A 24401-nucleotide genomic window follows, 5' to 3' on the forward strand; every position below is an offset into this window, starting at 1 on the left:
GCCTGCAGGTGCCTCAGGGAAGCAGAGCTCAGAGCCTAACCTGCCCTCTGCCACCCATCCAGTCAGTCTCCGTCCAGCAGGTGCAGCTGGGAGGTCACCCTGGGCTTCTCCCCACCAGCGGGGAAGCAGAACCATGCTGGGTCCCCTCGCCTTCCTGTGTGCCCTCCTGTTTCCAGGTAGGTCCCGACTCCTTCCCTGGTGCGGGGTGACCCTGGTGTGGGGTGAGCTGAGGCTCCTATCTTTCTCCGTCTCACCGCTGTCCCCCTTGCAGGTGGCGTGGCAGTGATCAGTCTGACTCAGCAGGCTGTGGCCGTGGGGCGTGTAGGCAGCTTGGCCACCCTGTCCTGCCAAGCCAGAGCCTCCGTCAGCTACATCCACTGGTACCTCCACCAGGAGGGGACTGCCCCCAAGAGGATCCTCATGCTGGACATGTCAAGGTTACATGTGCAGAGGTATGGGGGCTTGGAAGTGGACAAAATTGATGCCAAGAAAGGCAAGGAAAGCAACAGCTGTGAACTGTCAGTGAAGAAGCTGCAGAAGAGCGATGAGGGCGTGTACTACTGTGCTGCCTGGGAAGCTCACAGCCCCACACCCTGCTCTCCTCCCTGAGCAAAAAGTCTCACTCTCCCAGGGCGCTCCAGGCCCGGACCTCCCAGGGTTGCTGGGTCCCTGGGGCTTCCTGGGGTCAACGGTCAGTACCCCTGACACCCACGCCCCCTCCGCGGGTCCACTGCACATAACCCAGGAGGCTAAGGAGCCCCTGGTGGACAGCCTGGTGCAGAATGAGGGAGCTGTCCAGTCTGGAGGCACTTTGTTTTTAATGTTTATTTATTCTTTTTTTTTTAAGGTTTATTTATTTTTGAGAGAGACACAGAGAGAGGAAGGGTCAGAGAGAGAGGGACACACAGAATCTGAAGCAGACTCCAGGCTCCGAGCTGTCAGCACAGAGAACAATGCGAGGCTCGAACTCACGAACCGCGAGATCATGAGCTACAGTCGGACGCTTAACCGACTGAGCCACCCAGGCGCCCCAAATGTTTATTTATTCTTGAGAGAAAGAGGGAGAGAGAGGGAGAGAGACCGAGTATGATTGGGGGAGGGGCAGAGCCCAAGAGGGACTCTGAGCTATCAGCACAGAGCCCTAGGTGGAGCTCGAACTCACCAACCATGAGATCATGATCTGAGCCAAAGTCAGACACTTAGCAAACTGAGCCTCCCGGGCCCACCTAGAGACACTTTTCTAAAGATTGTCCAGGGTGGAGCTTCTGAAACATCTGGAGCAGGATCTGAGCTGCTCAATGCAGTAGCCACGAGCACCAGGCACCAGTCCCATGTGGCTACTGAGCACTTGAAATGTAGCCAGTGCACTAGTCCACGCCGCGATGGGCTGCTTGTGTAGCATAGAAATCATATTCTGGAGACTATAAAAAAAAGATGAAATAAATCCTTAAAAATTTCTATATTGACTGCACACTGAAATACTATTTTGGATATCATTCACTAAATAAAATTTGTCCCAGAATTATTTCTTTAACTTTGTTTATAACACAGCAGTTAGGAAATTATTAATTTGTCTCTCAAATTCTGTCTTACACTTATTTCTATTGAACAGAGCTGTGACGGATGGCCATTTAAGATTCTGACCACATCCCCTGAAGAATGCAAGAATAAATTATCGTGCAAATAATTTCAAGGCCGAGAGACTCTCTGGGGATTCCGCACAAAATGGGTGCAAGCAGAGACTGGAAGGCAGCTCCTGACTCCAGTTTCTAAGTTACCGCCCCGCCCACAGCTGGTTCCTGTGCAGAGAGAGAGAGACTCCTTGATCAGAAGCCCAGGAAACAGTGTGGCTAACTTCGCAGCACCCTCACCCATGCCTGGCGCTCACTCTCCTGTGGGGGAAATGATCCTCAGGGCAGGTGCATGCATCAGCCCTGGACGAGACCCCGGGCCCTCCGCCTTCCCCTTCTCCTTGAAAGTGACTCCATATGGGATTTGGGGACCAGATTCCCTGGACCTTTGTTCTCTCATCTGTAAAGTGAGGAGGTTTAACTGCTACAGTTGTGTGACTGATTTCTGTATTAAAGCAAAATTATACCAAAAATATATCACTATGTTCACTAACTTCTTATAAAGTTAGTCAACTTCTTGACCAAAAGAAAAAAAAAGAAAAAAGAAAGAAAAGAAATTGAAGAAAAGAAAAGCTATTTACTGATTCTCTGGCCCCAAATAGAAAGGCCCTGCTGTGTGGGGGGAAGATAAAGCTCTCTGAGGAGGTCTAAGCTGAATTAAATGCATTTTCAATTGAAAATTCCAACTTTATGTGACATAATAGCATTGGCAAAAATGATTAATGAAAGGGAAGTCTAAATGACTGGAAGTAAATTGGTTTCTCAGATTTGCTAAATCTTCCTCTGTCTCGATGAGCTTCTGTTTTTGTGGATGAAGATGTATATTTAAGACATGCCTGTCTGTGAAGGAGCCCAAACAACATCTGGACCCTCTACTGAAGTCCCAGGTCAAGGTTAAGGCCTCCAGCAAGTGCAGGAAGTGTGTGAGGGGGGGAGGGTTTGAGGGGGCAGAAAGTCACCTTCCCTCCCTCTTGGGGGTGGTCCCCTCATTTGTCCTCCCCATTTCCTAATACAACCGAACCCTCTCGTCTTGCTGCACCTTCTCAGTGCCTGACTCCACAGAGGGGTGACTCTGAGATCTGGTTATTATAGCTTAGTTAGAGAGGTTAGAAAAATATGAAGACACTCTCATGAGAAATGATTCCAAGTCCATGTCAATCTCAGTTTTCCACGTGGATCCAATGTGCTTTTGATGTGCAGCCTGAGAGCACAGTGGCCTTGTACAGGGAGGAAACACCCCCTATGGGGAGGAGGAAACAAGTCTATGTTTGGAGTCATTTCTTCCTCCTGCCCTTCTCCTTTTGGCTAAGGTGAGCTTCACCCAGGACACTTTGGCCACACAAACCAGCCAGAGGCCAACCAGTCCATACAGAGAGGTATGGCTTGTTACGAACACTACTGACCTGCCTCACTGTGGTCACAAAACAACATAAAGAGACCCATTACGAGGTCATGAAATCGTAGGACATTATAATAAATCACGATAAAGAGACTATTTCTCACACTGTCACTAGGTAACACCTCACAACCAGCTGATAGAAATATAAGCACTCATGTGCATGTGATGACCTTGTCCCCCAGGGCAGCAATGTTGGGGACAGTTCTGTCACTGCCATTATCGTTCTGATCACTTGATATGTGGCAGGTGCGATCATCAAGAGACACTGAAGGAGTAAACGTACATTTGTGAGCTTGGGCCCATCCTGCCCCCTTAGCACAGACCACAGGCTTGCATCCCACAGGCCCCAGGGGACAGAGAAGAGAAGCAGAGAGAAGAAGGGACGATGGACAAAGAGGCTCCTATGAAGAGGGCGCTGAGAGGACAGGAAGTGGACATCAGAAGACAGGGAAATACACAGATGTCAGAATAACGAAGAATTTCAAGTAGCTACTGTGACTGTGGAAGGAGAGGTAGAGGGAGAGAGAATGTGTAAAGTCGATAAGGGAGAGAGATAGAAATAGAAACTAGGTGGTAGATAGAGATGAACAGAGACAGAAACACAGAGACAAATAAGAGACATGTAGAGAGAAACAGAGAGAGGGAGAGAGATCAGGAGGAGACAGAGGAGAGATAGAAGTAAAGAAGGAGGAGACCCCGCTGGAAAGGGAGATGTGGAGACAAAGACGCAGAGGGACGGACAGCAACAGGAAATGAGAAAGGCAAAGAGCTGGACACAGCGAGGGAGACAGAGGGATGTCAGGAGGGGACAGGGACACGGAAGGGCAGTGGGAGCAGCGCCAGTGCAGGTGACGGAGTTGTGACCCCCTTCCCCTGGGTGACACGTGTCTGAATCCAGTGTCTTATGAGGGGCTGCAGGAGGGTGATTCCCTCATTCTCTTACGATTAGGACTCTGGGGGTTCCCTTCTTTGGGGGCGTGGATTTGTCTCCCAGTCAAAGAACAAGTGTGGATACTGAGGGACATTAAGGGTGGATTCTGCTGGAACCTTCTGTTCCCCCCCAACTTTCCCCACCCTACTCTGTGACCCTCTGAGACCAACCCCTATGGATTCCACTAATGGGCATCTTTGCTCTGATTTCTCTTTAATGGTGGCAAATCAAAATTGAAGTTTAAAAAATCATTACCATGTCACCAGACAAAAGCATTCCTTCTTGAGCACTAGATTTCCAAGCCTGTGGATCCAGGGCCCTGGGAGAAAAGAAACAGATTCCTCCAGTGGGCTAATTGGTATAAAAGGGAATGGCCACTCCCACCTGCACCTTTTATTTCCTGAGCATAAAGCTCTGTCACTGGGGTAGATGACCTTATATGTTGGGCCCCGGGGGATGCTGCAGCCAACCCAACCGTCAGGGAGGGAACCCTGAGCTCACTCTGCTCCCAACTCCCAGCCTCCTCCTGATGCTTCTACTGACTGCTTCCAAATAGCAACCAGAGAATAAGGAAACCCATCCATGTGGTCCACAAGGGTCCACCTCGTAATCCCCTGACAAGGTAACCGGAGGCGGACAGTCCGTCTGGAGGAGCAAAAGGAAGAAATCAAGCAGATGGTCAAATAAGTGGGTTATGTTAGTTCTAACTTAGTAGAACAAACTGGGGAGTAGGGGGAAGATTTTATCTAGTTTGTTTCATTTCAGTTTCCACAAAGCCACCAAGGTCCCATCTCTAACGGAACAAGATGTGCCCCGTTCCTTCAGTAACAAAACAGGAAACTGGATAAGTGTTGAGAGATTATCATTAAATTCTGTGCCTTTCTATTTGATAAACTAAGAAAGGAGCATGTAGATTATTTGTAATGTTTTTTTTCTTTCTGTTAAATAATGGATTTATTGATATTTTCAGTAAGTTATCAACATATAAATTAAAAAAAAATAAATAACATAAAAGAGATCCATGTGTAGATAAATAATTATAGTGCTTTATGAACTGATACTATGATGTATCCAGTTCTGTGTTCTGGATGTTAATACAATAAACAAATGTACAGGAGTGAAACAATGCCAGTTCTTATTAAATAACTAAGACTAGAGAAATGCCTGTCACTTTCAGAATGTTAACAAAATCCACCTCCCACACTTGTTTTAACTGATCCATCTTTTCTGTAGTTTCTTAATCTACTTGTTTTGTCACTTTTGAGTCAATTATATTTAACTGTTTCAGTCACAACCTGATCATTCCAACCTACTGTGGTTCTGTTGCCTTTTTTTTTAACTTGTAAATTCAAGTTCCAGAATGATTGCCAAAAATCTGAAGTTATATTCTGAAAGCCATAGAATTTGCAGTCGATGGGTCAACAGATTCCTTTGACTCTACTTTTTTTGTTCATCCAAACCAAAACAAAGAATTAATTAGTTTATGTGTACAGAGTTGAATGTGTACTCATTCTCTCAAGAAGCTCAGTTCCGGGGCACCTGGGTGGCTCAGTCGGTTAAGCCTCCGACTTCAGCTCAGGTCACGAACTCACAGTCTGTGAGTTCGAGCCCTGCATCGGGCTCTGTGCTGACAGCTCAGAGCCTGGAGTCTGCTTCAGATTCTGTGTCTTCCTCTCTCTCTGCCTCTCCCCTGCTCATGCTCTGTATCTCTCTGTCTCAAAAATAAATAAAAACATTTAAAAAATTTTTAAAAATAAAAATAAAAAAGAAGCTCAGTTCCATATGAAAATGAAGAAATATAGTGTGATATTTTGATATAAGTATACTAATAGCTAATGTTAATTGAGCATTCCTTATGTACTACATGCTGTGTTAAGTACTTCATATACTTTTTGTTATGTAATTCTAATAACAATATTGTGAGATAACTATTAATTATTATCATCATCTCAATTTTATAGATATTTTAGAAATTTGATACTTTGATAAATTAAGTTCCCTGATAATAAGGAGCAAGTTGGAATCTGAGTCCAGATCTGTCTGATTACAAAATCTGATGAGCAAAGCAAAGCAAAACAATGAAAACATTTGAAGCAGGCATGTTGGACAGAAATAGAGAATTTAACCATCGTTTTAATGATTACGTTCTTTTTTTAAAAATATGAAGCATATTCCATCCCTGGGAGCCACACACAGTTATTTAAATTGATCCCTGTGGTGTATATTTAGAGACAATTAGCAGAGAATTTTCTGCAGAGAATTTTATTATGCAGTCAATTTTTTTCTGACTCCTGGGTCCCCAGAATTTTTCTACGAGGAAAGATAGGCATAACAAAAGCTGTTTATTGAGCAAAGAAGCATCAAGATGGAACACAAGGATGTGCTCCTTGATTTCTGCCCTTGGTGCTCCACTCCCCCACTCTCAGCCCACTGGAAAGTACGGACATATTCCTCGTAGGTAGATGGACAAGAGAGTAAAGGACCTCCAGGTCAATCATGGTGACTGGAATCGCTTTGACCACTTTGTCTGCTGTATTTGAAATGCTCCTGGACGCACTCCCAGCCCCACTGGTAACAGCCTGATTGCTGCTCAGAAACAAAATAACCTTGGTGATAAGAACATGAGCATTAGACCCTATGAGGGATAGTAGGTCATAGTGCCCAAATTTGGAGAGAAGAGGTTCATGAAGGAGGGAACCACTATTGCAAAAATTCAAAAATGAACCAAGAATGTTTGGAGACCTCTATCCAGAACATTAATTGATTAACTGTGTAAAGCTCAGACATTTGTGATGGAGTGTGGCCCCTTCCACCTTTATAAACCCTCTTCTCCCACAGAAAACATACAACTACCCAGCTCGACATTATGAGATTCAGTCTCCCCAGCACTTATAAGGGTATAAGTGTTCCTACCTTTGAGGGTTGCTGGAAGATATATAGAGTTAATACATGCGAAGAACTTAGACCCATGCCTGTCGCATAGTAAGAGTTCAACAACCATAGTACTTGTCATTATTATTTATGGCCTACGCCCTGTTTAAAGAGTGTGTAGATTGCATTAAAAAAAAAGGATGAAAATCATACGATCCCCTCAATAGATGTAGAAAAAAGCATTTGAGAAAACACAGCATCCATTATTGATAAAAACCCTCCAAAATATATGGATAGATGGAACATACCTCAACATCATAAAGGCCATACATGAAAGACCCACAGCTAATACCATCCTCACGGGGAAAACTGAGAGCCTTTCCCGTATGTTCAGGAACAAGACAAGGATGTCCACTCTCACCATTACTATTTAACATAGTACTGGAAGTTTAGCCTCAGTAATCAGAAACCAAAAAGAAATAAAAAGCATTCAAATCAGCAAGGAAGAAGTCAAACTTTCACTATTTGCAGACAACATAATACTGTGTAGAAAACCTGAAAGACTCCACCAAAAAATTGCTAGAACCAATATTTAAATTCAGCAAACTCCCAGGATATAAAACTCAACATGCAGAAATCTGTTGCATTTCTATACACCAATAATGAAGAAGTAGATAAATAAATCAAGAGATTGATCACATTTGAGTGCACCAAAAAATTGATAATTCCAACCTTTGGCTCCTGAACTACATCCAGCCTATAAGAGGAGCCTACACCCCCAGAGACACTCTATGGAGCCTTCTCTAAAGGGTAGAGTTGGGAATATCACTGCAACCTGTCTCTTATTCAGATGAGGACATGAGGAGACAGCCCTCCCACCTTCACACAAACAGAAAGACTCCCCAGGCCCTGGGGCCACGAGAGATTCAGAGTCAAGATCTGTATAAAGGGTCATGGAAGCCTTTGACCTGAGTCCCAAGGGGTAGATGGGCAGAGGGACCAGTGATGACTGTCACCTAGAAAGTCAAAAGGGGATTTCAGGTCATCGCAGACTTGGTAACTGGGGCCAACTTTCCTACTGAAATCAGCAAAATCCTCTTGATGAAATAATAATCTTGCTAATAATCATCCTGGGGGAAACTTCCACCTTCGTAAATGGATTGCTTATTTTGGCATCATATACATATGGATAAAATTCCCATATATTACTGGCCATTTAGAGCAATGTCAGAAATGCCCAACCTGGCATCGGGCTCCGAGTCACCCCTCTCCTGCGCTCACACTCCTGGAGGCTCCCTCTCCTCTTCCTGTTCCGGCGTCCCTGGCTCCTCCTTAGCCTTCTTTGTGGGCAGACAGCCTGAGCAGGCAGGATTCACCTGCGAATGTGAATTTGTTTCCCTACTTTTCAGATTGGTTGAGTGATACTTTTAAATTTTTAAATTTCATGTTTTATTTCTTGATAACCTTGGCTTTTCTTGAAATGCTGTTCTTTTGTTTAGATTTGCAAGTGGATATACATAATGGAAGCAACAGAAATATTTGTTTCAATAATGGAAATGATATTTTCACTACAGGGTATCCAGATTTCACTTTTCATGCACACAGGTACCGACAACACCAAATCAGGATTTGTGGATCAAAAACCCTTGTTCAAGACCAATTACAGACAAAGAACCACAACCACGAGGTGCATAAAATTCTGTCCGTTCTGCTTTGGTCCTTAATATAAAACGTGCAGAAGTAGAAGAGGACACGATGACTTAATAGAAAGGCCCCCGGAAATCTATATTACCATTACACCAAGTTAATAATCACACACACCCCTAATCATGACTGTGACAGCATCCCTCCCAACAACTCTGGCCCCAAGCCCAGACCTCAGCCCTGACTAGGCCTCAGCCTCAGCCTGCACTACGTCCTGTGACCTTCCTCGGGTCAATGCCTCAGTCTCAGAGGAAAGAGAAAAGACAGCCTGATGGTTGTCGATTGTACCCCCACAGATGCTACCAACTGTACCCCAGATGTCTGGTTTCACCTAACTTCCTATTGGGCTGGATTCCTATTTGGAGACTTGGTATGTTGAAATGGTCTGATTATCTCAGAGAGAAGCAAGGTGCAGTGTTTCACTCCCCAGAGATTTTCAGAAGTGTCAAAAGCTCAGGCTGGCAAAGAACTGCATGGAATTCATATCCATTCGCTCCGCTGGCTGCCACATAATGAGCCAGATGTTGTGTGCATCCAGGAGCTCATGTGATCGTCATAAAAATCCTGCAAATGAACCTAATTCATGGAAGAAAGAATTGTTGCTTAGAGAGGAACAGAAATGTTTTCAAATGCATAGTCCATGCTGTTTCAATTGCGACATTGGGCCACTTCGAATTTCCTTAGTGTTTGTTAACTTCACAAGAACATACTCTGGCATTTGTGGGCGACCATGGGTTGTCCCAGACCTGCTGCCACACCCAGCCAAGCTTGGGCAGGACAGTATGAGTGTCACTCATGAAACCATGGCTGGGGCGCCTGGGTGGCTCAGTCGGTTAAGCAGAAACTCTTGATTTGGCTTGGGTCATGATCCCATGGTTCGTTAGTTGGAGCCCTGGTTGGGCTCTACGCTGACAGTGGGGAGCCTGTTTGGGATTCTGTCTCCCTCTCTCTCTGCTCCCACCCTGTGCAGTCTCTCTATCTCTCTCTCTCAAAAATAAATTAATAAACAATGAAAAAAAGAAGTCACGTGTAAAGGAATACAGCGGGCACACATCTGGAAGATTTCCCACTCAGGACAGTCTGCCACAGGACCCTACCTGCTAATGTCCTCATCTGTGACATGGAGATTAATCACAACAGCCATCTCCTGGGACAGGGGAGAGGATTACATAAATTATACAAGAAAGCTGTCAGAAATATGCCTAACAAAAGCAAGTCCACAATGGACATTGGATGTACATTAATTTTAGCACTTACCATTACGTTTGAAACACAACATTGCTTTGAAAATGATCCCACATGTGACATCATGCTCATGAGACAGTGGCAAGGCCCAGGGCAAGTAGAAGCTGGTTTCCAGAGACTTCCCTGACCCATGACCCCAGCAATTGCAGCTTGCTCCCTTCCTGGAGGCATCCAGATTATAAACGAAATTTGATTTCTCTGAGTCCTCATCTGCCTGGTGACATCACAATTAACTTACAAGACCCAAAGATACTCTGGTGCTTGTTCACATGGCATATTCAAATCATCGATGAAATATTTCAGTCTCTGATTGTTGTGTTGTTGTGGTTGTTACAGAAGAGTAAAGGTCAGGTTTCCCATCCGAGTCGCGAGTCAACAGCAAATCAGAGGCAGATACACACGGGGGCTGAACCCAGCAGGCGTGGCCCCATGTCTCTGGGCAATGTCTCTGGGGTTTGGGATCCCAGGGGGAATGGCTGAGGGGGTGTGAGAACCATCCTGCCCCACCCCAGACAGACACATTGGTACCAGGATCTCTTCCCAGATTGGGGGCCCTCTTACCCCATCTGCCCAGCATCACGGGACTCAGGAAACCCCAGAACTGCTCATACCTGTGGTTGATCAGGAAACTCTCTAAGCCACCACTTCTTCTAAATCCTGAACCAGCTCCACCCTCCTATCACTGGCCTGCCCAGTCCTGCTCACGGGGACCTCACTTCTTACCTTGTCCCTGGGGAGCCAGCCTGGCCCGTAGAATGTCACTGCTGGAGGCCGTCATCTTCTTATCTCTCCGGGCCTGTGAGTGTCCCCCAGTCACTTCAGTCTACAGGAGAGAATTGAGAAATTCTTTATTGTTGCCTTTTTCCATATCATTTGCTCATGGGGATTTCTCTTCTTGGCTTGCAGTTGGCCTTGGGCAGGGGAAACTGGAACAACCTGAAATATCAATTTCCAGAGCAAGGGGGAAGAGTGCACACATATTGTGCAAGATGTCCGCTGAGGTCATCAATAGAGCCATACACTGGTACCGGCAGAAGCCAGATCAGGAGATAGAACATCTAACATTCGTCTCAACACACCCCATTCGAGTTTCTTTAGGAGGGAAGAGCAACAAACTTGAGGCAAGTAAAAACGCTCACGCTTCCACTGCAACCTTGAAAATAAATTTCTTAGAGCAAGAAGATGAGGCTGTATACTTCTGTGCCTGCTGGGACTGGAGCCACAGCACCAGAGTTGCCAGGAGAAGCTGCACAAGAACCGTGCTCGGGTCTGGGTCCACCCACATCCTTCTCCACATGGGCAACCACAGAGGCCGCACGGCCCGGTGCCCAGCTGGAGCCTCTCCCTCTGCAGTAGTTCCTGACCTTTGCAGGAAGACATTATAGATTCTGCTCGCACAGCGAGCCCCACTTGATACCAGCGATGACGGTCCGCGTGAAAGCAGTTTGACACTGGTTCCCGCTGGATTCAGCTGTCTGGGAACTCTGAAAACATAGGGTGGATGGATCAGCGAAAAATCCATGTGTCTGTTAATTCACTGTGGAGACAGAGGTTTCTAGCACCCGGGTGGCTCAGAATGAAGAGAGGAAAGGACATAAATATTTGCTGTCATTTTTACTTTCTGATTTAATTCACAGGCATTACAGTTCTTCACAGGTGGAATGATCTGTCAGAGATAATAACTGTACATCTTTTATTAGCGTCTGAGGCCATCCTGAAGGAAGCAATAACCATTAACTCTGAAGTAAGCAACCAGCTCTTTGGGGAAGAGGAGAGACCAAGGTAAAAGTCCTATGTCCTAGAGGCAGAAGCAGCACCTCACTCCACATCCAGGGATCGATAGTGGGACAAAACCAGCACTGCTCCATTGGAACAGGCCTTCGAGCACACCCCGTGCCTCCAACATAGCAGATATGCCTCTGAGTCTTCGGTCTCCAGGGTTCTACAAAGAAGCAGAAATATCCTGAATAAGAATCAGATGGTTAAAAAGATAGATAATACACACTCCCTACATCTGTAAAGAAAAGAAAAGCAATGTCCCTCACACATTAATCAAATGAAACATGGTTACTGGAACTGAATTCTGTGATTAGGAACTGGACGTTTTTGAGTTTTCAAAAAATGGCAAAACACCGTGTTATGTGTAAACTGTAAAACCCCCCTCTCGGGGCATCTGGGTGGTTCAGTTGACTGAATGTCAGACTCTTGATTTTGGCTCAAGTCATGATCTTGTGGTCTTGAGATTAAGTCTTGCATGGGGTTCTAGGCTGGGCGTGGAACCTGCTTAAAATTCTCTCTCTCTCTCTCTCTCTCTCTCTCTCTCCCTGTCCATGCCATACTCAGGCTCTGTCTCTGTTTCTCGCTCTCTAAAAAAAAAAATAAAAAAAAATTCCAGCTCCTCTCCCACCTCTTTAGAGTCCACCGTCAACCATGAGAAAAAAACCTTTACTTGGCAAAAATTTTGGTACCTTTGGTAAATGTGAACATCTGACCACATAATTGCCATGCACTTTATCCCTGCTTCCTGAGATAATGACAACACATTCATTCTGTTTCTCATTCTACGGATCAGGTGCTTCTATCACGTGCAGAGAGGTTACAGAAACTGAACGTCTTCCTTCCCAGGGGCAAACTCCGGATCTTGTCCCACTTTCTGTCCAGCATGATTCCTGACAGTGGTGGGTCCCCAGCTGGAGGACCCGGGGGGCCTGGGTCTCAAAGGGTCTCACCTGTCCCCTAACACATCTACAGAAGCAACGGTAGGAAGATCCCTGAGGGGAATATAGAGTCAGAGAATGTGAACCGTTTCCAGAAAGAAGGGGATGAAAACAAGTACCTAGCTTCTTATTGTATCTGTGTCAAATGCTTTACACAGATTATATCACTTAATAATGAGAAGAGCAGGGCAGAATTCACCTGAAGTGGCCCCACGGAGACTGATCTCAGGAGGGAGAGCCACCCTGACTTTTCAACACAAAACAACCAGGAAACATTATAGTGATGAAACTCAGGGGAAGGGGCACATTATCTATGAGGTTTGGAAGTGACAAAATATTATGGACCCATTAAAACATGATTTTTGATCAATTGTTAGTGAACTTGAACATATTAACCATGTATTGCAAGGGAAATGTCACGGAACTGGTTTATATAGTAAGCTCTCAAATACATTAAAAAAACAAACGCAAAGGAATTCTTCAAAGTTTCAACAGTGGATGTCCCTGGAAAGGTAGTTTTAATTCTCTTGGTACCTTTAGATATTTTGCACATTGTAACAAAAAGCTTTTTATTATGTATACATAACAGTCACTGTTGTATTGATTTTGTACATTTAATGATGAGATTGTTTATGTAACAATATAGAATATACCTGTATATATAACACACTTTATTTTTTAATTAATTTATTTATTTTGAGAGAAACAGAGAGAGAGCAAGCACAAATGGGGAGGGGCAAGAGAGATTGAGAAAGAGAGAGAGAGAGAGAGAGAGAGAGAGAGAGAGAATCCAGAGCAGGCTCCACACTTTCAATGCACAGCCCAGTGTGGGGCTGGAACCCACGAGCTGTGAAATCATGACCTGAGCCCAAACCAAAAGTCGGACCCTTAACCAACTGAGCCACCCAGGTGCCCCTATAAGACACACTTTAAATTGTTATGAATTTTTAATTTTCTGTGTAATAATATTACTACTCTGTATCTCCTATAACACACACACACACACACACACACACACACACACACACTAAAACACTAAAACACTACAATTAACCATAATGATTGCCATGGAACAGGAAGTCAGCAAACTATATTCATACCCAGCAGCCCCTAGTTTTGTAATAAAGTTTTACTGAAACACCACCTTGTCCACATGTTCATAAATTGTCTATAGCAGCTTTTGCAATACATTGCAGATTGAGTAGTTGCAACAGAGACTCAGAAACCCTAAAATGTTACCATTTGGCCCTCTGCAGAAAAAGTTTGTCAATCACCACTGTAGAATGATACACTGAGAGTGACATTTGTTGTTATTATATGTTTCCCTATTTCTTAGTGTTTCTTCAATGTCCTTCATTACATAGCCACCCTCCCCATCTATGAACTTATTCTGAATAAATTGTATAACATATCTCTGATTCATTTTCCTTATTTTAAAATGGAAACATATTAACCTGAAGGAGGTCCTGAGAGAAGTAACGTCAATAATACCTATAAAGTTCTCACGACGCTTGGGGCATGCCTCATGCTCAATATATTGGGGCATTGCAGCGAGTATATGGGTTATTATTGCCTATTTGAAAAGGAAATCATTTGGATGCATATTCTAACTTTTTGGTGCACAACATTTGATTCGTGGACCAGCAGCCTCCACTTCACCCAGGAGCTTGTTACAAATGCAGAAAATCAAACTTCAGCCAGGCCTCCTGAATGCCGATCTCGTTTCACAAGGTTCCTGCAGGATCCCTGTGTACTTCACTCACAGTCGGAGAAGTCAGGATCTAAAAGTACAGAGTCATTTATGTGTAATACAAAAGGGTTGAAGCTGTATCAGCTTCTCATTATCCTCCCGGGGGTGTCCATGGTGGGCAAATGGTGAAGCATATCAATGTTGCACTCAAAATATGTAACACTAGATGTCTACCAAAAATGGTGACTTTAAGGAATAAAGTTGAAAATCCTAACTTGGAAATGTTGAGAAACATAAAAGAGCAAAGAATTGCATATATGGTCAGCTCTCGGTTATGTGAATGTGTGTATATTAATAAAATCAAGGTAAATTTAAAAGTTTTAAGATGGTAAATTATCCATCAGTGATGGATAATTTTTATTTCTGTGCACTTTTGCTGATTTTTAAAATGTTAAAAATGATTTACTATAAATTTATTAAGAAAAATACACACTTTAAGATGTTAAAGTGTACACTTAATTATAAATTTCAGCTATAAAAATATTCATAAGATCACAATAAAGATAAATTGTACACACAAGTCCATATGTGAATGACCACTTATATATATATATGTGTGTGTGTGTACATATAATTTAAAATTATATGTGTATAAATTAGTTTTCTGTATATAATTATATAATTTTATGTGTATCTGTATATGTATACACTGTAGGAGTAAAACTATAAATAAATGGTCCACAGTGAAAATGGTGTTTGCCCAACAGTGCTATAATAATGGAAGACCTATATTGTCATCATTATATTTTGCCTTCTCCACAGAATTTTTTCACTGAGTTCCCAGTTCGCATCCGGGCTCCCATAGGTACCAGCTTTGTGACTCTGGATACATGAGTTAACATCTGTTGGCTGCACTTTCCTCATCTGTACAACAGTGAATATAATAACATCTCAAAGGTCTAGACCTTTTAGATGAGAAAGTGAAATAATATATATAAGGCACGGCACCTAAAAGATAATAAATGCTAAAAAAAATAGTACTATTAATGTAGTTATCCCATACCAAAATTACTTCTAGAAGATCTAGGTATTGACATACTCATGAGAGCGGCTATGAGGTCTAGGCAGGCTCTAAGCATGACCCAGTCTACACTCTAGTCTATCTGGTGTTGTCCCAAACAAGTGAATGATAGGACATTGAAATTAGGATTTTCTGGCATTCCATCTGTATTGTGGGGGCCAAATTAAGTTTTTAAATGCATTCTACTGCTCACGCCTTTGGAATTATTGTGGCATCCAAACAATACCAATAGGGATCTCAGTATTGGATATAGTTATTGGAAATTGCTGCACTGTTTCACATCACTCCGCCCTGAAACAAGAAGGTGAAAGGTTTCATACTGAACACGAAAGGCGTCTTTTCCTATGTACTGTATGCAACCCTGAGAGGGGCACAGGGTGTGCGAAGGTAATAAGGCAATCTCATCATCCCCAAACCAGCACACAATCAAGGCTGTCTCCCTTGATTTTCTGGGTACCCATAAAAACTACAGTGAGATGCCATTTCTCACTCATGAGATTGGCAAGAGTTTAAAAGTTTGACAATACATTCTGTTGGTGAAGCAGTGGGAGAAAACGGGCAATCATACATTGGTGCAAAATACAATCATTTTGTGGGGAAATTTGGAAATATATAACAAAAGTTTATATGCATTTAGCTGTCAAGTAAAAACACTTTTTAGGAATATACTCTAAAGGCACAACTTTCAAAAATGTGAAAATACAAATGGATAAAGTTATTCATTGTGTAACTGCAAAATGTTGGGAATGATATAAATATCCAAACATAGGGACAGTGGTGGAACAAATGATGGCACATACACCTAACGGAGGACTATACAAAATACAATAGAATGTGAGATGAATAATCAATTGTAATTCATATCCTGGCAATTCACATTTGGAAACAGAAATTTACAAAATAGTATCATTTACAATACCAACAAAAACAATGTCAAAAAACCTCTATAATACATAGAAGTAAATTTGAGCAAAAACAGATTTGTATGCTAAAAACAATAAAACTTTTTTTAAAAAAATTTAATGTTTATTTATTTTTGAGAGAGAGAGAGTGTGTGTGAGCAGGGGAGGAACAGAGAGAGAGGGAGACACAGAATCCAAAGCAGACTCCAGGCTCTGAGCTGTCAGCACAAAGCCTGACTTGGGGCCGGAACCCACGAACCATGAGGTCATGACCGAGGCTAAGTCGGACACTTAACCAACTGAGCCACCCAGGTGCCCCTGAAAACAATAAAACTTTAATGACAGAAATCAAAGAAGAACTAAATAAATGAAGAGATGTACCATGTTCATAGATTGGAAGACTCAATATAGTTAAGATGGCAAACATTCTCCAAACTGATAAATAGATTTAATGTAACCCCAACCAAAATCCCAGGAAAACTTTTCATAGAAATCAATAAACTGGTTGCAAAATTTCTATGGGATTACAGAAAACATAGTATTGCCAAAATTGTTTTGAAAAGAGTTTAAACACTTACTATTAAGCTACAATGGTCAAGAAAAAGGGGTTTGGGTGAAATCATACCCACATAGGTAAGAGGAACAGAATCCAGAAATAGGGCAACACCGAAGTGCTTACCTAACTCCTAACAAAGATGGACAAAATCCATGGGAAATCCAATGGACAAAGAATACAGTTTTCTACAAGTGATTATGAAACAATTGTTCATCTATGTAAAAATAAATAAATAAATAAACCTCAATCCATACCAAACATTATATATACAAATTAACTAAAAATGAATTCTAGGGGCCCCTGGGTGGCTCAGTTGGTTAAGTGTCTGACTCTTGATTGCAGCTCAGGTCATGATCTTGCAACTTGTGACTTTGAGCCCTGTGTCCAACTCCATGCCAAGTATAGAGCCAGCTTGGGATTTTCTCTCTCTCTTTCTCTCTCTCTGTCTCTCTCTCTCTGCCCCTTCCCTGCTTATGCTCCTTCGGTCTCTCAAAATAAATCAATAAACATTATAAAACTGGATTCTAGGCCTAATTGTAAAAACTATAACAATAACATTTCTTGATGAAAATATAGGAGACAATCTTTGTAACCTTGGGTTGGGGAAAGATTCCTCATATAGGACACAAAAAGCAAGAATCATAAAAGAAATATTTAATAAATTGCACTTCCTCAATATTAGCATTTCTGTTCTATTCAAGACTGAAATGGAAAGAAAATAGAACATTTCAAGAAAATGGAAAGAAAAGCCACAGCTTAAAAGAAAATATTCTCAAAATACATGTAGAGAAAAGACTGATGTCCAGCATACAGAGAGAAGTCTCAAGACTCAATAATAATAAAAGAAATTCAGTTAAAAATTGGAAAGAGATATAACGGTAATTGGGCAGAACTCAACTGAAATTTACTTCTCTTCTTCTGATAGAAGAATTTTAATGTAAATAACAATTTACATTAAAGAAACAAACCAAAAAAAAAAAAAAAAGGAAGAAAAAGGACCCACATGTGCTCAGAGATACAGAGAGCTGGAAATGTCACAGCTCCCATCTTACAGAAACACTCAAAAAGCAGAACAGGGGGCTTGGATGGTTCGTTCTGACTCTGGATTTTGGCTCAGGTCATGATCTCGCAGTTGGTGAGGTCGAGCTCCACATCGGGCTCTGTGCTGACAGTGCAGAGTCTGCTTGGGATTCTCTCTCTCTCCCTCTTTCTGTCCCTCCATGCCACCCTCAAAATAAATAAATAAACATTAAAAAATCGGGACAAACTGAGATTTAATACTTTGTTTGAATCCATCAGAGAACTGAGGTTGTAGGTAAGTGACTTACACAAAAACTGGAGGCAGACAGGCACTTTCAGGGAGACATAGGATGTGAGCATTTCTCACCTTGGATAGATGTTGTCAAACATATTTACTTAGAAAATATCAGACAGTATAGACTAGTGTGGGGGGGGTGTGAACCCTTGGAACCATAAACAGGGGGTTTTCCAACACCTTTTAAGCTTCTTCTGGAGGAATCCCATAAAATTCTTGTAGGGAAGACCAGGGACAATCCAGACAAAGCTCCCCCTTTGGTGTTGCAGGAGGGGAACAGCAACTACCGCTGAAATCCACCCATACCCGATCCACCCCGTTATCCCTGGAGACAAGAGGTGACTTCATCTGCAGGGGAGGTGCCGGTGGAATCTGCTGTGGTTGAGAGAAGGCAAAGGAGGCAACCACCAAAACTTTTTCCAGAACATCTCCCCTATGTCCCAAGGTAACAAGAGGTCATCTGCAGAAGGATAGGCATCAAACCCACGACCTGAAGTAGGTGGGTACTTCATACCCTGGGAGGAGAGGAACAAGGATTGAAAATGTTCCATCTCTGAAGAAGAGGCAGGAATACTTGTGAAGACTGTGACATTAAGACCCAGTTTCATTGTATCTGCTTCAAAATGAGACTTACTAAAAATACCAGAGAATGTCTCCCTGTGTGACCTTTCACCTCCAAGGTAGCAAACTTTGAGTGAAAGTAACAGTAGAATAGAGCTAAGAGAACTTTGAGAGACAGAATTTCTCTGGGGATCAGAACAAAGGGAAGACTCAAAGACAAGTGAAGAGACAAAGTACAATTAGAGAATTTTTAAGTGTCTGGACTCTGACAATAACACATTTCAACCCAATAACTTAGCAACAACCAGCTCCAAATCCAGTCTACCTCCTGAATAGTTAACTGAAAGCCCCACAGTAAAGGCCAAAGTGGAAAGGTGTGCTCATTTTCAAGCACAAAATATATTTACCTCCGTATCTATTCTACCACACAACGTGGCCAGCTTCCAGCCAAACACTCAGACTCTTGACTCAGCAAGTCAAGAAGAAACACAGTGTGAGGACACAGACCAGTCACCAGAACCAGACTGAGACATGACAGAGTTGTTGGAACCATCAGGGAACTTAAAATAATTTTGATGAACACTTTAAAGGATCTAATCTAATAGGAAAAGTAAACAAGATGCAAGATCAGACAAATCATTTCATTAGAGAGATGGAAAGAATCAAAGGAAATGCAAGAAATAAAAAACATCAGAACAGACATGAAGAATGCCCTGAAAGGCTCATCAGTGGATTTAAGAGATATAAGGCAAGAATTAGTTAACATGAAGATAGGCCATTAGAAATCACCCAAACTGCAATGGAAGGATGAGAGAGAGAGAGAGAGAGAGAGAGAGAGAGAAGGAGAGAGAGAGAGAGAGAGAGAGAATATGACAGAGGCAGAGAAAGAAAGCAGATAATTCATAAGTCATAGAAGAAGAGAACTGTAAGAATTACCCCCCACCTCCCACTCTCTAATTTGAACTGGTGAAGGACGATAGTCCTTCAACAAGAAAATGGCTTCTTTATACTAATATCATTGGATGGTAACAAATGCACAGTAGTGAGAAAAATCTGCTGATAAAACAGGTTAGTAGTCCTATTTTGCAGGATGATTTGGGGTAAACGCTGTGGGTCCCTTTCTCTGCCATCTATGGTTCCTCGCTGTGTGCTCAGAGCGCCCCTTCCTCTTACCACATCAGCCCTCACATGTGCTCTGTGATCAGCCCAGTATTCAACCACTTCTCCTGACACCATCCTCAAGTGGAGACATTTTTATAACACAACTCATACCATCTATTACCAAGAAAAAAGGAAACACAACATTTTTGAATGCGAAATAAAAATGGGTCTTAAGGAAGAATGTATAATAATACACTGGTACCAAAAGCCAGACCAGCCTCTAAAATGCATTGTGTATTTCCTCAAGTGAAAATGTGGTCCACGAACAAGGTGTAGTGAGGAAAAATATGAAGCCAGGAAACGACAGAGGGATTTGCCAAGCGAGCCTGAGGATACACCGAGTTAATGAGGCAGGTGCTGGGCTGTATGACTGCACCTGCTGGGATCCACTGTATGGAAATGTGCCACTGACACTGAACAGAAGCCCTCCCACTACACCACACCCCTGAAAACATATACCCATGCCTTTCTGCCTCTCAGAGGGACCTGGCTACCATCTATACAAGACTTTTCTCCTGCATCTGTGTCCTCAGCAAGGTTTTAGGTTAGAGCCTAAGAACTCAATCTGTGATGATCTTTCAGTTAGGTCACTTTATCATCTATTTACTCTCTGGGGCCCAGGCTGGCTTTTGTTCGTGTCCTGATCTTCCACTTCTCTTTTGATGAGAAGCTTTCTGGGAAGGGAGCCATATCAATGTGCAAAATGGTTTGCTGACTTTGAATGGATGAATGGATGGATGGATGGATGGATGAATGATGGAAACCACAAGACCTTTGGAGTGATGCAAACCTGGGTTTGAATTCCTGCTCAGCCACTTAACTGACAGCACGATCCAGGAACATTACTAAATATTTCTCATAGGGTTGCTGGGGACCGAAGGAGGTTCCACACAGGACAGTTCAAGCACAAGGTCAACACATCACAGTGTCCTTTCCCATTACAACTGAACTGCTTCCCTGAGCCATCTCAGCTAACACAGGAGCTCAGGGACTCATTAAACATCACATCTGACATTGGCCTTCAAACAACAGTAAAGTTTTCTTTATTTTGAAAAGCTAAGAATTTTGAATAGGATAAGAGTTGAGGGTCATAAACCAAAGGATATTTTTCTTCCAAGATTTTTCTTCATTCATAGCAGAGGACAGTAATGTCATAACACCTAAAGCAGTAACTATAATAATAGTTCAATTTCACCAAGCTTTCGGAACTTTCTATAAACTAATGACCTATAGAATGTAGATACTTCTGCATAATATTTTGGGGTTATTATCTCATTTCTTATTACATAGTAGTAAGAGTTTTCTTCCAATTCTCATGATAGCCATATAGCTCCCACACTCACAAAATTTGGTGAAAAATCTGTAACTCAGAGATGAAAAAGAGCTTAAGGGTACATGTGTTTGAAGCAAAACCTGAAGGAAAAATGTGAAGGTATTTACCCCAAAGGGAAGATAATATTGAATTATTATTACACAGATGTCTTGGTGAGGTCTTCTGGGATCTCATATTTCTTTATACAGGAACATAATAAAATAACACTGACATAGGTCTTACTGAGGAAGTATGTCATTGGTTCTAAAGTAAATCTTCCTCTCCCTCCTTGCCTCTGAAAAATGAGGGCTGCCACTGATTCCCCAGTCCTGATTCATGCCCCCCACTTAGAGTCCATTCTGACTAGTTACTGGCAATGCCAACCCCATGGATTTGTGTGTCTTTGGCTTGGGCTTGTAGGTTGACTGTCTTTTCACTGTTTTTATGTCCACTTTCAACTTGTTCAAGTGCTTCTGATTTCACTCCCATGCTTTCCAAATGGAGACACCAAAATAAGCATCCCTCAGGATCGACTCTCCTTTACCTAACAGAAAGAACAGTTTATATACATTGTAAGCAGTCTGGGTTACTCTCTCGAAGACCATCGTCCACCAGTAACAACCAAAAGAAGCAGAGGCTCTGAAATGAATCCTGTATGGCTCAACCAATATTACCATTTCTGGCTTGTACACAGACAGGAAAGACAACAGAGTCTTTTACCTGATAATCAGTAAGGCCCTCCAGTCTGATGAAGATACCTGCTATTGTACCTGCTGGGATCTCACAATGTCATAGAGTCAGAAGGACTTGTAAGAAAACCTTCTTTATTACTAACCCTCAACTCCTTTCTCACTTGAGCAACCACAGCAGACCCTTTCCTGCTCTTAATCACAGGTTTATGAGCTGTTGGAAGAGGAAGGGCCTGTTGGACACACATAGCCCAGTGCCCGCACAACAAGTGGAGACATGGGAACCCAGAGATGGCAAATGTCTTGTCCAAAGCCAGTTAACCACAGAGATAGGGCTACATGTGCATTTCCAAAGACAACAGAATAACTTCCAAGAGGCTTCTTTTTTTCAACATATCAGAGAACTGGATTTTGTTTTCAAATTATGGTTTATATAGGAATCTAGTATTTCATAGAAGACGGACTTCTACAATTTTCTTCTTTTATTCCAGGAAAAAATGTCCTAACAAATTATTTTCTCATTTTTGCACTGCGTGGTAGAGAATCATGTTGTCAAATGGTAAAAGTAGCTGATTTTAAAATGGAGAACATTGTCCACACTTCTCGAGTATATTTCTGTTGGTATGTTTGTATTTCTGGTTACTGAAGAGTTTCCTCTTTCAGAAACACAATCCCAGATTGCTAACGGAGCAGGCTTGGTGTTTGTGAGAACAGAAGGGTTTTTTGCCTTTGATGCGATCTCTAAGCAGTTTCACACACTCAAACACCTGGAAATCAAAACATCTTAATTCTCTGAACACTTTTCCTGGTAATTTAGATAACTGGTTGGTTGCCTCATTACTTCCAATCTCTCTTTTTTACTGGTGCTTTCATTGTTTCCATTTTCTATCAGCACTTTCTGTAATTACTGGCTCCTTGGAAAACAGACATTTTTGCCAACTAATCTGAGGAAAATTTATAAAATGTCAGACACCATGAAACCTATATTCAAGGACTTCCAAGGGAACCCAGAAGATCAAGTCGCCAGGACCAGGTTTCTACTTGCCCGTCATGCCATGAGGCTCAGGACAAGGCTGACATTTTTGTAGAAGTTCTAACCAGTGTGATGAATCAGGCTGGATCATGGTATTTGCAGAAGGAACTAAGGTCATAGTAACTCCCCCGGGTAAGTAACTTTGTTCTGCTTTGATCGTGTGAATAAAAAAACTGATACATGTTTTTTAGAAAAAAACAATTTAGCATCAGAGCAGCTTATGGGCAGCAATTTCGCAGCTACAGCCACTCTACATGGAAATAAAACTACTTTGCAAACGTTTATTTACTTCTCTGCTTGCAAGCGGAGCGAACTTCTACTTTTAGAAACATATGCACACAAAAATAGACTCAGTCTTGAAATTAAAATGATTTTTAGGACTGTGTCTATAAACCATTGGTGTGAGTTAATGGTTCAAGCTGCTTTTTTTGTAGATGGTCTCTGAAGAGACAGACACTTTGATTAAGTTCCTTTTAGTATGAATCGTGCTCCGTTCTTCTTTTTTTTTTTTTTAATTTTTTTTTTTTAACGTTTATTTATTTTTGAGATAGAGAGAGACAGAGCATGAATGGGGGAAGGTGAGAGAGAGAGGGAGACACAGAATCTGAAACAGGCTCCAGGCTCTGAGCTGTCAGCACAGAGCCCGACGCGGGGCTCGAACCCACGGACCGCGAGATCATGACCTGAGCCGAAGTCCGCTGCTTAACCGACCGAGCCACCCAGGCGCCCCTAATAGTACTCCGTTCTTAATGACTACTGCTTCTTTCTCTAATAACCTGCCAAATTCTGTAACTGCTTTTGCTTTCAGCTGTTAGCAGTTGAAAAATAATTTACTCTTATGGTAAATGACTACAAAATGTCAATAATCCCATTAATTCTTATTACTCTAGCTTCTTAGAGGGCAGCCTGAGACTAGTCGAAATTTGTGCCATTGTGAGTCTTGTGATACTGCCTAGCGACGGTCCAGTTTATTGGATTTTGTGAGCTCAATAAACCATTTCAACTCCAAAGTCCATAGAAAAAGTCCATCTGCCTGGGTTTACGTTTTCATTTGTTCATTTATTATCTCAGGAAACACTTATTGAACACAGTTTCCGTGTTGGATGCTAGAGATAAAGAGTAAAAAAGACACAGCCCCAACACTCAAAAAGCTTTTGGTCTACAGAACAAGTATTCTAGATCGTGGCTTCTTCAGGCCACAATCCCTTTTCGGCATGTAGCTGTTAAGAGACAGAGAAAGTCTTGGATTCATGAGCTCTCTTTATTAATTTGTGTAATACCTATTGCTTATAAAATCCAGATGTTTTGTTTGGTGGAAAATTTTGATAAAATGGCCTGAAACCACCCCCTTGAAGAGAATAATAATATTAGCTAAGTTTCACTGAGGGCCACATACCATGCTGACTAGTTTCAGTGCCTTATCTCATTCATGCCTCAACAGCCCTATACAGAAAGTCCTCGTATTCCAAGTTCACAGATGTGGAAAGTGGGGTCTGGAGAAGTTCAGTCATTTGCCTTAACTCACATGGCAAGTTACTATGACAAAAAGTGGGATCCAACAGAGACCTGTCCATCCCAGAATGCATGGTGTAGGCCATGATGT

At 42.3% G+C, this 24401-nt stretch overlaps 1 gene segment (V, D, J or C); it reads left to right on the forward strand.

Moving 5' to 3' along the window:
- LOC122206055 overlaps positions 1-24401 on the forward strand; it is a 37326-nt gene continuing 12925 nt past the window's right edge. The window contains 3 exon segments of the C gene segment in view: positions 1-176; positions 272-576; positions 22867-22930. Of these exon segments, the coding sequence occupies positions 134-176; positions 272-576; positions 22867-22930 (412 nt within the window).

Source organism: Panthera leo, chromosome A2, assembly GCF_018350215.1.
Source record: "Panthera leo isolate Ple1 chromosome A2, P.leo_Ple1_pat1.1, whole genome shotgun sequence".
NCBI classification, from domain to species: Eukaryota; Metazoa; Chordata; class Mammalia; order Carnivora; family Felidae; genus Panthera; species Panthera leo.